Source organism: Aspergillus caelatus, assembly GCF_009193585.1.
Source record: "Aspergillus caelatus strain CBS 763.97 unplaced genomic scaffold BDV27scaffold_149, whole genome shotgun sequence".
NCBI classification, from domain to species: Eukaryota; Fungi; Ascomycota; class Eurotiomycetes; order Eurotiales; family Aspergillaceae; genus Aspergillus; species Aspergillus caelatus.
Window position 1 is genome coordinate 56,125 of NW_022475412.1, and position 14,134 is coordinate 70,258.

The 14,134-nt window shown below is 45.7% G+C and overlaps 4 protein-coding genes across 4 annotated transcripts; all 4 read right to left on the reverse strand.

Moving 5' to 3' along the window:
• Positions 1 to 1,721: 1,721 nt before the first annotated feature.
• BDV27DRAFT_131886 (uncharacterized protein) lies at positions 1,722 to 4,071 on the reverse strand. The gene has a single exon (XM_032067737.1). It carries the CDS (start codon positions 3,624 to 3,626, stop codon positions 2,154 to 2,156), a length of 1,473 nt encoding a protein of 490 aa, XP_031925286.1. The 5' UTR covers positions 3,627 to 4,071; the 3' UTR covers positions 1,722 to 2,153.
• A 5,020-nt stretch (positions 4,072 to 9,091) lies between these two features.
• BDV27DRAFT_159990 (ankyrin repeat domain-containing protein) lies at positions 9,092 to 9,530 on the reverse strand (the record flags this gene model as incomplete). Its single annotated transcript, XM_032072960.1, has 2 exons — positions 9,092 to 9,115; positions 9,171 to 9,530. The coding sequence occupies 2 exons, from the start codon at positions 9,528 to 9,530 to the stop codon at positions 9,092 to 9,094; spliced, it is 384 nt and encodes a 127-aa protein (XP_031925287.1).
• Positions 9,531 to 11,684: 2,154 nt separating this feature from the next.
• On the reverse strand, positions 11,685 to 12,051 carry BDV27DRAFT_131890 (uncharacterized protein). The gene has a single exon (XM_032067738.1). The coding sequence runs from the start codon at positions 11,998 to 12,000 to the stop codon at positions 11,842 to 11,844; it is 159 nt and encodes a 52-aa protein (XP_031925288.1). The 5' UTR covers positions 12,001 to 12,051; the 3' UTR covers positions 11,685 to 11,841.
• A 26-nt stretch (positions 12,052 to 12,077) lies between these two features.
• On the reverse strand, positions 12,078 to 14,041 carry BDV27DRAFT_131892 (elongation of very long chain fatty acids protein). Its single transcript, XM_032067739.1, has 3 exons — positions 13,311 to 14,041; positions 12,969 to 13,251; positions 12,078 to 12,914 (listed from the first exon to the last, which is right to left on the reverse strand). The coding sequence occupies exons 1-3, from the start codon at positions 13,719 to 13,721 to the stop codon at positions 12,568 to 12,570; spliced, it is 1,041 nt and encodes a 346-aa protein (XP_031925289.1). The 5' UTR covers positions 13,722 to 14,041; the 3' UTR covers positions 12,078 to 12,567.
• Positions 14,042 to 14,134: the final 93 nt, after the last annotated feature.

Below are 14,134 nucleotides of genomic sequence, written 5' to 3' on the forward strand. Positions count from 1 at the left end.
AAAAAGAGAAAGAGAAAAAAGAAATAGAGAAAACAAACAAACACACACACACACACACACACACACACACACACACACACACACACACACACACACACACACACACACACATACGTGTCCCTCCAAACCCCACCGCTCCAACTAACGCAATCCCGAACCCTCGGAAGCAAGCAAGTACCGAACCTCAAAAGAAACAAAGTGGGCCCTAAGTTCAAACCCAAGATGCGGTACCGAACACCCAGAAGCAACTTTAAAGGCTCACTCGTCATTATCAATCACTTGACCCAATGAAACTCGGATTTTACTTACCGTCCGTGGACAAGGAAGAAAAAAAAAAGACCAAATCTCTGGTACCGATCTCCATCTGAAATCTCAATCTCATCGGAAGGGCTTGCTCAGTGCCCACCGATCAGTTCCATGAGATCTTCCGGGTTTCCCGCACGCGAGCCAAATTCGCTTCGGGTACTCCGTATGGAATAAGTACTTGTTGTCTCTTGTCCCGTGCATTGTGTGTGTGCTAAGAAAGAAAAGGTTTTTTTGTTTCGGGGTTTGCTAAAGCTTGACCACGTGGAGAAGAATCTGAAACGAGCGTGTTTGTTCAATTTTATTTTATTCTTTTTTTTTTTTTTTTCTTTTTTACCGTTTTGTTTATTTTCAACTAATTATTTGTTTGTTTAGTCTCCTTTCAGCCTCAGCCTCAGCCTCATTGAGATGTTTGCCTATTTATCCGTTTGCTACTGTTTCATTGTGTCCTTTTTTTAGAATGCTACTTTTTCTTTGTTCGAGGTTATGCAGGGCACAGGGCACCCTGCGTGCCTTAACTCTTTTCTTAGAAATCGATTGCATAGATTAAGGTAGACTACATGCATACAAATGCAAGGCATGACGTAGATCTCCTAAAGGTATGTACAGTATGTATATAGGTCGCAAAGCTTAAGCCAGTACGATACACAATTCCCATTATTCAGCGCTTCAACTGAATGATGGGATCTACATATGATTAAATTTCAGGATCAATGGCTACGTCAAGCCTCCTTCCCGTTTCTTTGATATCAAGGTACTTCGGGAGAGAGGGGGGCAGGCAAGGGAAAAAAAAAAAAAAAAATACCAAGGCAATCAAAGATAGAACTAAACTAGGGCAAATCCCAACAAACACCCGATCTCTTTCCCCCCCAAAACGGGAAACCCCATCGCGAACACACGTTGACAGTGCCGATCATCGAATCCAGATCGTGAATCCCGCACGGACGAAACGCAACCCTAAACCCAACTCAGAGATGAAAGCCGAAAGAGCCGCTCGTTTTGGGTAAGTCCAGGAGAAACAAGCCTGACTCGCTACAAGGGAGAATACGAGATGGTTGTACAAATCATGAAGTCATGGACGGGATTTGGTATACTTACTCGGGTTCCTTCCCGTTGCTGGACACTTGGACACGAGTGCAGTGGGGGTGGTTTTCTCGGGTTCGTGATTGATAATGGATACGGTGTAGATGAAGAAGGAGGCTGGAAGGATCAGGGAGATGGAGAATTCCCACTTTCAATCTCCCCAGCCGTCCGATTTTGATTCATGGCAATGTAACGTGACAGTATCTCTTATGTGATTATGGGGTTCGCTTACAAGTGAAAAGATTGGGTGGGTCGTTCGGCTCGGGATTCAATTTGATATCATCTATTTTACTTTGAGAACGGGATCAAAGAAATTCAACTTCTCTCCTTTTTTTGTTTACTTTGCCATCCAATTGGGTATTGAGAATAACCTGTCCGGTTCGGCCCACTCCAGGAGGTACCGTGAATGAACTCTTCGGCATTATGATACAGGAAAAGAAAGGTCTTCAACAAGAAGTGGATTCGGTCCATATCAAACGGAGTGAAATAAAAGTTCGAAATTTAAGCCAAGAAGCCCGCCACCGTAGAATGATGAAATAGAAATAAAAAAAAATAGAAAAAAAAAACCCCCGAACGCCTTGAACGCTCAACAGGAACCGCTGGACAATCCGTGTATAGTATAGTAAAAGGGAAAACAAAATAGTGACAGGAAAATAAGTGTAGGTATCAATGAACAAATTCTTCCGCCAAAGGAGGGTAGAAGTAGGAAAGGCAGAAGCAATGGTCGAAAGATTGAGAACAGGGAATCGTTTGTAACTTTCTGGAAATTAAGCATTAAGACTTTTGATGGTGGATTTCCGCTTGGATCCGAACATAAACTCCATGAAGCTCTTTTTCCCCGACGGGTCGGAAGGTTCAAGTGTGGACTGCCGCATAAGTCGCAGACTCTTCTTTCGCTTAACTTTTTGCTGGAAATCGGTCTCAGCCACATCCTGTGGGTCCAGACTGCGGACGCTCTCTACCTCAGACCGGAGACTGCTGGACGAGTAGATGCTAGAAGAAGTTGAGGTTTTCTTCAGTGGCTGTCGGAGTGGTGTGGGGGCGCGACTATAGCTAGAGGTGCTATAGGTGGAACCAGATCGTTCCCGAGTGAAAGAAGGTGAGGAATAATATGGAGAAGGGCTTGCTGTCCGAGATGGCGGGCAACTTGACTGCAATGGCAATCCTTGCACCGATCTGGCACTCGAATGAGTGTAAGACATAGACCTTGTCCGAGAGTCGGCCCCAGCGCTGGTAGGGGCTTGACGGCTATGAAAGAACGGAAGACTAGCACTGCTCAAACTCTTGATCGATGGCGGACGGCGGAGAATATCCGTCGGACGACGAGGTTGCCCCTCGGAAGAGACCTTCTCAGACACAGCAGTTGCGGGGCGTGGGAATGTCATCGAGTGCGTAGGCAGTGTCATCGGAGAGGGCAGTTCGGGTACCTCGACTGGTGAGCTGACGATGGGACCCGATGCCACCATGGGTAGTCGATCAAGATCGCGGGTGGTCAGATGCATGCTGCCCCGTTTTAATGCTTCATTCTTCGCGGGGGGTTGATCCCACTTGTTCCATAGTAAGGGCTGGGAGGCTGCTGCCCGCCGATGCGAGTACACCCCCTGAGAGCCGCTCTCGTTTGAAATATCCTTGGTAGTATTAGGTTTAGGAGTCGAGTCCTTAAAAGGGGAGGGTGAGTATTCGGAGACTGGGCTGATTAGGATTAGATTAGGCTTTGCAATGGGTTCAACGATCTTGACCTGCTCTGCTACGAGCAGGTCCGAATCTTCATCGTCGGAATACATCGATGCCGATGATGTAGAGGCGAGCGACTGAGGTCTCGTCGATACAGGTGATTCCGATGGAACATATACACTTGGGGGCAAGAAGATTGGAGATTGTAGGGGAGATGTAGCGTCAGGGGACGGGAGCTCAATGATGACGTCGTCATCATGTTCGAAAATATACGAGTCTGCTACAAATGTCGTTGCACTGCTTCGTTTGATGGTGTCCATTGATACGGGGCGAGACGTTTTTCCGGAGGATGAATATGTAGGCAGGAACCGAGGAAAGCCGGGCCTCTCGATCTCCGACTCGTTGATATCAGGATTTGACGGTTCATAAGCCTCCACAGGAGAGAAAGCATTGTCGTGTCCACCCATTTCGGACTCTGAGATATCCTCCTCGTCCGACTCGTACCGCCGTGGTAGGTGCTGCTGGTTGATATACTCCAAACGAATAGGCCCGGCGGTGTCGTACATAGTTTCTTCCACTGACTGTGTCCGAGGTTCACCAGGACCAAGTTGAAAGGAGATCAAGTTGATTATTATAAGAAAGAATGGCAAGTAGAAAGACTGTTAATGATCGAGTACGCGACAATGAGGTGGTCAGGACGGCGACGATAATAATGATATATGTCACCGGATAAGAAGGATGATACGCTCACGGTATCATCAACGATAACAAAGGAGTGTGCCAACAAAAGCAGTAAAAAATCAACATAGAAGGACCAGAGACGAAAGTAGAGGGAGGGTCGCAGGTGAGGAGAGACAAGAACGTCAAAGAGTGAGACGGATATAGGTGAGATATATCAGATCACTAAGAGGAGATAATCATCCTTTTTCTCTTTTTTTTCCCTTTCTCTCCTTCTCCTCCTGTCCCACACGGGTTGGTATGCTCTAAAAGAAGTGGATCCCCTTGTCTCTGAAGGTTTGAACAGGGAGGAGTGGAAAAATAGCCACCCTCGATGCCATGAGATCACACAACCTTCGGAACGGAGGACGGACCACGCACTACATTGATCTCCACCGGGCGGACTATCCGTGGTATTGAGGTAAACGGGAGAAGTGGAGAGAGAATGTGTGTGTCTTTGGTAAGTACAGTAAGTACAAGGAAAAAGCCGTGCACACGTGGAGTCACTTACGAAAAGGGTTTGTTTTTTTTTTTTTTTTTAGTTTTTTGCTTACTTTCTCTTTTTTTTTCCTTCTATTTTTTTTTCTTTTTTTTTCAATAATATTTGTTCTACTAAATTTCTATACTATATGAGCATGGATTAGAAGAAGAAAAAATAAAATAAAATAAATCTATACAGTATGTTACAGTAATTTCTTTTTTTTTTTAATCTTATTTGAATATTATTTTTTCTAATTTCCCTTACCGGTTCTTTCCTGCAAGCCAACGAGTGGACCGCTGCCTCAGGATATCACTTCAAGTTTAACCCTTGCATTTGCAGAGTTCTTGACTAACACCCGAACTAACCCTACATTGGTGACAACGACAAATACCAGAAATAGCTGGAACTCAACACGAGAAAGAGAGCCGCTGGAATAAGCTCGGCTATCTCCTGCCGGCGTAGCGCGTTACAATTCAACGCCATCCGGGCACAAATGAATAATGAAGGGGAAACAGACCGAAGGAACTTGTGTAATTTTAGCTTTCTGTCCTGCTTTACACGACACCTTGGTTCGTACCTTGGGAAGCGGAGGTAATCTTAACACAAAATAAATAAATAAATAAAAGAAGAGGGAAAAAGGAAAGAAAAAAAAACCCCCAATGACGAGAGGTTCAAGTCGGGGAGGAATTGACGTATCAACGTGAGCTGTCGACAGGGGAGGTCAATGCAGTGACCATGGATGGACGGAGCTTCTTTTTAGGGCCAACAAGTTTGGCGGCAACATTTAGATTACTTTAGTATTACTTAGTGGAGATCATGTGCGTCTTCCCCTTTCGACGGTTTAAACCGTTTTGCAGCCAAATTTTCTAGTCATCACTCTTGCCGATCGACGATTGAGATATGGTATTACTGTTCATTGGATGGAGTGGCCAGGGGAGGGGGGGGAGGTTCTTCTCTGCCGAAAGATTAGAGACCATGCAGAATACAACATTCTCTCATGGAACGAGAAGAATTTTCTATTTAATCTATCGTTATCGGTCTAAGACTCTACGGATATGGTTTAATATGCTTTTTTTTCATAGAATGTGCCATTGTCGGTACTATATCATGGACTATCAAGAATGACCTTCAGGGCAAACGTCTGTGCTGGGGTGGTTTCGTCTCCTGTCCTAAGCCACATGGGGTAGCATTCCGTGAGAAACTAAGTAACTTAGATTGCCTTAGATTCATGTTCGGCCGTTTGTTATTGATAGAGAACGGAAATGTGAATCAAGTGATGGCGCCCCACTAAAACAAGTGGAGAAATGTTGCAGCAAATAAAAGAGAAACAAGAGGAAAAGAGAAAAAGAAAAAGAGAGCAGGCAAACTTGTCCAAAACAGGTTCGGAAATCATTCGATTCCTGGGATCGAAGCCAAAAAGAACAAGAAATGGAATTTTCTCAAACAATAGTCGACAACCTTCGCAATGACCACCCTCCGATCACCCACAATTATCATGTATCAAAAAGTCAAAGGACTCCTCCTGAAATGGGGACTGGAACCAGAGAAAATCACCCTCCAAGGACCACCCACTAAGGGAAAGCTGCCAAGATCTCCGTTGCTGCACCACGGTGGAGCATCTCTAACTCAAACACACCACTTCGAGCATTAACCCCAAAGGATGCACACTAGTTTGCTCGTCCCGCCTTGGAAGTTCATTTGCCTCAGCAATCCATGGAAATTGTTAGTCAGGTAATACAACCAAGGCCTGTTTTTTTTTTCTTCCCCATGGTGTACGAGGATCAAAAAGAAAGAGAGAAAATTCTCCGATTTGCTCAACAAATAGGAGATTTTTTTCATCGGCGCCCACAGCAATAGACCAGAACCTCCCTACTGTTTTACTCGAACCCTTGCAGCCGCTCACGGACTGTGTGTCGGTCTATAACAAGAGGGAGAATTTCCCCCACAACCTGCTCTTCGGATATGGGATCCGAAGAGAACCGGGCTCAATGGTTCGTGGAGTTAAAAAAGAATCAATATTCCTATATATATATCACCATTATACGTCGTGGATGGTTGACAGCTTCACCGACTTTCGAAAACTCTATACCACATCTTGACATGCAATAATTACTTAGGGCATGGAGACGAGAATTACCCGATTCGGCAGACTAAGACAGTAGGAGGCTGGTCACTATGATCGTCGTCACCAATGCATAACCAATCCTCTGATCTTCATAAAATTAGACAAGCATAAACCACGGGACAACAATCAGTAAATAAATAAATACAGGGGGAAAAAAAAAATAAAATAAAAGCAAGTGCGGCAAGTTCAACGAACCCCGTTGAACTGCAGGAACACGATTTTGTTGCAATGTGAAACAACCCCGACAGCGCATGGACCAAGGCATACACCATGGTTTCGTTTCTTTTTTATCTATTTTCGCGTCCTTATCGGCTAAACGGGAGATATTTCGGGGACATACGAACTTTACGACCGGATCGAGGAACGGCCATCGGGTTTAACTCGTAGTATACATACTCGGTACATGTGGCTGGAATATGGAGCGACATACATGATGCGAGCTCTCTCGCTGAACCCTGGAAGGAGGGGAAGCTGCAAGTATGACTGCGTGGTTACACGTATGTAGGTGAGTAGGACTACGTACGTGCCGTCCAGCATCGACCGGGCAGAGCCGACTTTCACCAAAGTCGTACAGACATGCTTCTCCCTTGCGTTGGTTTTTATCGAGTCTCTCGAGTCCAGCCCGCCAGGTTGTCCAACCCTACAACGATTACAACCTGATGTAGCAAAGATCGCCAGCAAAACTGCCTAACCATCAGTAAAATGCCTAAGCAAGATGTAGTTTAGACTTTCCCAGATCGCTCAAATCAGTAGATAGCGACGATGATACACGTATCATCTGCATAATGATATCGTGGCGTCTGATTGTTCGCCCCCAGCCATCACCTACTTGCCAGCTTCCCCAGACGCTCGGATGGTCGTGAAACTTAGATACAAATCGAGAGGCAATCCAACTACCAGGTAGGATACGAAAGGAGGAAATAGAGAGCCAATGCGTTAGGTACAAGATACCGTCTTTTCCGGCACTAGGATGAGAATAAAACTCATCGGTAAACTTTCTTCCCCTCCACGGCTTGCGGTTTACCTTCACAACCCCACTTCTCGTCAGGCCTTGCAATATCCTTGAGGAAAAGCCTCAACTTCCGTTGACTAACGGTAACTCTCTTGTTCAACGTCAGCTTCTCCACTATCCTTACCCTTCGTTTGGCTGGTGACAACCTTGGAACTCAACACTCGCTACCGTTCGGCCTTGGCTGGAGCAGACACGTCGTCGTAGAGATTCATCAAATATCCATCTACCAATTATCAGACGGCAGGGAGATTAGCGTGATAATTCAGCATCACGGCTGCAACCTCGGGATGGTCGTATTAAAGTTGAGTTCCTATTCCACAAAGTATGCTTACAGTTTACATAGCGATCATCACAAGTCATTTGCGTACCCTGTCCTATAGACCCAAGCCATTAATGAGGTAATCAAATGGAATAAGGCCAGAGGCAAGCCAGTAAAACCCGCAATAATCGCCACATCTCGCCCTACAATCTGCATACATCACTCACGGCACATAGTAAACGCTAATGCGATAAGCCCTGTACCCCAGTTGATAACCGAACCGCGTTATTGGCAATGCAACTGTACGGGCTCCTAGATATGCAGGACTAGACGGAAGCCAAGTCCAGAGTCAGGCACAAGGCACCGAGGGTGGCGGCATGACAGGTACCCAAGGGCACAAATCCCGATGGGCGCTACGGGTTCTTCCACCGTTTATTTCGTTCATGATTAGTAGATAGAAATCAAAGATGGAGAAAGGGCAAGTCCGAGAATGCATCTATGGTCTGATGATGCAGAATAGTGACAGGGGGGTAAAAGCCGAGTCAATGCCGAAATGACCCTAGACAGGGAGCGGGAAACGCGTGCCCTTCATACTGGCAGTGACGAGGGAGGGAATTCTATGCAAGCATTGTTCGCGGACCCTACATTTATGTTAAGGATAGGGATTGTAGGGTATAGAATGTAGGCATGGATGGGGTGAAGAAAGATTCCTTTGCTCCGGTTCCACTGCCTGGTGTGATGTGATCCTATGTATGATATGTAGGGCCAAGTGTGCGGAAATAATCCTGACAGCGATGATCTTGCCTAATTCAGCATAATTCGAGGAGATCATTTTCTCTGGAGGATTTATCCCCTCTTCTTTTTCTTCATCGAGCTAAGACGGCATTGCCCTAATCCCAGACAGGCGAAGCAGAGTCATGGCCATGAAAGATAAACTCCGACGAGGCAACTACCCAGTAATTTGCCTTGTGTTGGCTGACCGACTTTCTAGCAAGGTAACTCTGCGATTAATAATAGAAATGTTTCCCTGCTATAACCACTACTAGCAGCACTAAACCAGCGACGTGTCCGAATAGGAAATGGACGGAACTGGATTAACGAAAAGCCATATGATCTGATCTTCACCCTGGTGGGGGACATAATAACGGTGTTTACCCGGGCAATAGGAGTCGCACCATTGGGGGAGGGGCAAATGTCATATCCACTGCCTTTTCCTTATTACTTAGTGCACTCGTTGTGCATGAAACTGGCACTGTCTCCGAGCGAGTCGGAGTGACTCCAAATTTCCATGAAGACCTCACGTGATCTCTCCTTAAAGAGACGTCCTTTATCACTCTAGGACACGCACCCACCGTCCAAAGTGCTTCCCTCGGTAAGGACTAGAAGACCACTCACTCTTCCACGCTTCCTGCCAGCGAAATAACTTACCCATTACGGTCAGGTTTCATTACGCTTGCTCTTCTAAAGCAACACTATTTAGCCATCGCGCTCTTTCACGCCCTGATACCGTACTCACAATAGCAATACCTCTACTTCGTTGTCTTGAAGACTTGACGATCTCCCTATAGCCCTCAAGAGTAGCCATATGTAATTTTGTCGGTCCCCTCCCAGAACTCGGGTCAATCTGCATGCGTCTCATGGAGAATAAGAGCTCAGCTGCCTCGAAGTATGGGTATCGTGTCGCTATTAGCAGGGCTTCATATCCGCGATTATGTCTCCATTCCGGGTCCACCGCGTCTATGACAATAAGCTGCTTCATGGCGATATTTCCAAGCTTCATGACGAGATGAAGGGGTGTAGTATCCTTGACATCTTTTACATTTGGATCGACGCGTTTAACAATGAGAAAGCTGCTGTACGGTCTCGGTATGCCCATGGCGAGCAGCTAGCAGAAGAAGAATGCGTCGATGATTGTCTCTCGAACCCGAATCCACACACATAAGAGCAAGAAGGGCATCCGCCCCTGAAGCTGCCATTATTAACAAAGGTGTCTGTCCGCCTGTATCCCTACCATCTGGTGACCGTCCTGCAGAGCCTTCGCGGTTAAGATCTATCCCATCCGTCGCGAGAAGAACCTTAACGATGGGCTCATGTCCATTTGGAGCTACCCATGGTAGAGGCCATCGTTGGAGCTTGTCATCTTGAATATTGAGGTTAAATTTAGTCGTGGCCGAGGTTAATCTCGCTGCTCCTCACTGAGTAGTTTGAACACGCACCAGTGCGCTTAGTGCACGATCACCAAACTCCAGCGTCACATCCGACCTAATTCGGAAAGGGAAAAGCCGCCAAGATGTCATATCATATCCAGGTACCGGATCCACCAATTGGAAAAAGACGGGGGATTTCTTGCTCGAAGTCAATACACAAACATTGACTGCAAGACATCTTGGAAGGAAGGTTTCAAACGCCAATAGTGTCCGGAATTATTGGCCTCAACCATGGCCCGCTGAAATGGTCAGACAGTCCGTACTACGCGTACTCCGTGTACTCCGAATGTGGAAGATTCAAGACAGATAGTGTTCTCCGAGGCTTCGGAAGCAATTTAAAAATCAATAGTCCTCCGAGGCTCTCCACCGCATATCCACCTCGAAGAAAACGGCACTTGCTATAAATAAACTCTGGTCAAATGGGAGGAAGAGCCCTAAAGTGCGAGATGTCATATATATGATCTGATCTGTATAAATCAAACCTTGGTTCTCATGGCATTGGACCGTTAACTTATAAGCGTGTGTGTGCTAATTAATCATTAATCCTACGTGACAATTGCCCTTACATAATGTATTGAAACTGTGTCCTTGGTTTGAATTCAGGTCATTCAAAGCTTACACATAGTTGTGGATGATTGATTCTCTTGGAGACTCCGTCGTCGGTGGACCCCGGGCTCTATCATTGTAGAATGAAACTATAGTTTACTTAGTAGGCGACAACTTCTTATTCCCTTCATCTCCGGCCTTTCTGCGGAGTGTTGAAACCCACATGAAAAACACCAATGTCTGCGCCATCCCCAAGAGACATCAGGTTTCGCGAGCACAACCCGGAAACCGAAATCATGGTATCAGAAGATGCCACCGTATTAACTCTCCGAATCACTTTATATTTCCGATTATCTCCTATAAAAAGACTGACAGATGCCAAGTATCATATAACCCCTTGCTTTTTTATTTCGGATAATCAACCCATCAACCATCTCGTATACGCAAGCAGGATAAGGGGCCGTAACTCTACCGTTGCCCTGGATAAATATCTCTTTATGCACATAATCACTCTGAACTCTCCTGTGCCAATAATAATCGTACTTGGTATCCATCATTATGTCTATGAAAGATCCTCCTCACCGTCTTGGAGTTAGTCCAGCGTCCTTGAAATGAGAATAATCCGCTCCTACTTGAGAATAAAACGCCAACATTCATGGCATCTCAATCAAGTCCTTTGACGCATCTGTCTCTCAACAAGTAACCTTTGACTCGTTTATCTCTGCTTTGTCTATCTCCATGGCCAATACTACCGTTACTACTAACCCATGTACCTCATACACATCATACACCAGTTCTCGCCCTATCAGAATACATTCGAGCTCATCTTCTCAGTACATGGGGATTTGAACCTGATGTTCGGTCTAGCTTCTTGCAATCTACCTTTCTTTTGAGGTCCTTGATTCTCTCTCTCTCTCTCTCTCTCTCTCTCTCTATGTATATATATATCTCTCACTCTATTCCCCAGTGTTGTAGCATCCATTTTCGTGAATATATCTCTATATTTAACGTGGAATAGTAGTATGGCCTGTTTGAAAGACTAGTGTCCTATTCATCATCTGCCTATATATATAGGAAAACTATTTATCAGGAGGGTGCGACTCCGACCACTAAGAGTAATGGAGCGTTCCTCTATGAACTTTTATTTTGATTCTGTTTTGTATTAACTACGATTATACCTACTATCTTATATGCTTCGGAGGATCTTGGTTTCTGTTCATGTTTTCCCTCTCTTAGTTTCTATGAATGTATGTGTCGTGGAATATTGAATGTCTGATATGATTTTTACATGTACCTATAGTGAGACCCTCTCTCTTATGGTAAGAATTTATAACTTTCTAATTTATCGCATATATCAACCCGCTCTTATATAGACTCGCTTAGATGCAAGTAGCCTCCAATGCTGATGTGATCATGTTGGGGGTTTGTCAACGTTTAGAACGGACTACAAGTGCTTGGGAATGAGAACTTCAGCATATTTTTCAACAAGTATAGCAAATATATATACATTAGCAGTAATATTGAAACATTTTTCTCTTCATCTGGAAAAAGAAAACACACATGACCATGATTACATTTAAGTTTAGCTGGCATCTATAAAACTTCACAATGGTGTAAAAAGACATTGATAAAGGAAAGGAAAAGGAAGAAGAAAAAGAAAAAAAAAAAAAAAAAAAAAGACGGGTGCAACCAGCAGCACCCGGCAGAAGACGTGATAATAAAGGTAGAATACAGACCGGAAACAATCGGAGCAACCTTGGTCACTTCGACGTGTTCCCAGGCAGAAGAGAACCTTTCACACATTAGCTGGAAGCTGGTATCGCACATTCGTATGCAGCAAAGCGACATTGACGTGGATCATGGTCGCGAAGTGAAGGCGACCAATATCATAATGGTCATACATTAAACAGATAAAGCATTGGGTACCAGATTAAACGGTTGAAATATGCAAAGTCGAGAAGTATCTGGTTCTTGGTGTCTTTTGCCATGGTTTGGCAAAAGATCCAATTTGAACTAGAACGGGACCAAAGCGAGTATAACTCCTGGAATGGGCATTCTGCTGGCCCTCCCGTGGGCCCTCCGAAGGTATTACTATACCAAGCGGGTTGCTCCATAAGTCATGCCAATATCATTCCAAAATGCCAAAGAGATATTATAGGCTTAGGCCTTGCGGGAGCGGGTGACGGGGCCGTTGGAGCGGCCAGAAGCGGTTGCTGCTCCGTTCGACTTGGCGTTGCCATTGGCTGCGCTGCCGTTGGCAGAGGGGACGACCTCCATCTTTGCCATATCGATAACAGCCTGTCTGCCAGTGTTGCGACGGGGACGGCCGGTCTTGGCAGCCTTGTTGTAGGTAGCGATGTAGAAGGAGATGAACAGGAACAGGTAGGAGCTAAGGATGGCCATTCCAGCGAAGGCAGCGAATTCCTCTCCAGCACACTTGCCCATGTTGGGTGCCCAGGGGAAGTAGGTGGAGGAGAAATAGGTGTAGGATGCAAAGTAGACAAAGCCTGATGTCTGATTAGCCGCGGTCCCTTCCGAACGTCATCAGTGATGTTACTTACCAAGGTCGATAACGAACTGGATGATTTGAAGACGGGTGATCCATTCCTTCCACCAGATACGGATGCCACGGGCGCTCTGGAAGTAGTACCAGTACATGACAACGTGGACCAAAAGGTTAATGGTGATAGGAACCCATTGGACAGCGGTCAAACCAATAAGCTGGGTGTAGCAGAGGAGAGCAGTGGCACCGTGGTGATAAGTATGGAGGAAGGTCAAAGGCTTCTTCTTGAGGAACAGGAAGACGGTGTCGATGAGTTCCAAGTACTTAGTCAGGTAGTTGAGCTATTTGCGCGTCAGTATTCCCATAACTGGTTTAATTCTATCATAGTCGCGGTACTGACATAGTACAGAACAATCAGGGGCTGAGTCCATCCACCCTCGTAGTCGCAGATGGCGAAAAAGATTCCATTTCTCCAGATGGTGGGCAGAAGCTGTTCGATGAAGAGGGCCAATAGAGTCGCGCTGATCGCGGTCAAATAGAAGTTGTGAATCATAAATAGGGTGTTGAGCTTGAGGGCAGGGAAATTCTTCATGACCATGCGGCCTCCGAAGATCACGACGTAGTAGGTCACGAGCATCGCAGCGGTTTCCCGGAAGCCGGACATGGGGGTCTCTCCCTCAACAAACTTGAACTCGCTGGCGGGATAGCCCACGACCTTCTCAAAAGCCTGGTCGAAGATGGGCCAGAGGTGGATGCCAAAGGGCCGATCAATTGTCGGACGGGGCACATTCTGTAAGAATTCGAGCGCCATTGTGAATGGTGAGGTTGAAAGATGGAGATCGAGCGTATATAAGTCCTAACAACAGTACTATGCTAAAATAGTCGTTGTCAAAGGAAAACCTTGAAGCCCTAAGGACTACAGATGCTTTTCTCTTTTTTCTCCTCGGGGCTGCTGCAAGGCAACCTGTCAAAATGGCACAAGGAATGACAAGAAACGGAAAGGGAAACAGAGCGCAAGAGAAAGAAGAGAAGAGAGAGGAGGATATTAAAGGAACAGGAACGAAAAGAAGAAGAAGAAGAAGACAAAAAAAGTCGACTGTGGTTGGGACGAGACAAGGAGGTGGAGAGGAAAAGCAAAGAAGGCGCAGGCGCAAGGAGATTCGATTCTTCTCCGCGTGTCGTTTTTTTCTGGTTGGGGTCCCTTTTTGGCACGTCCGCAGGTTT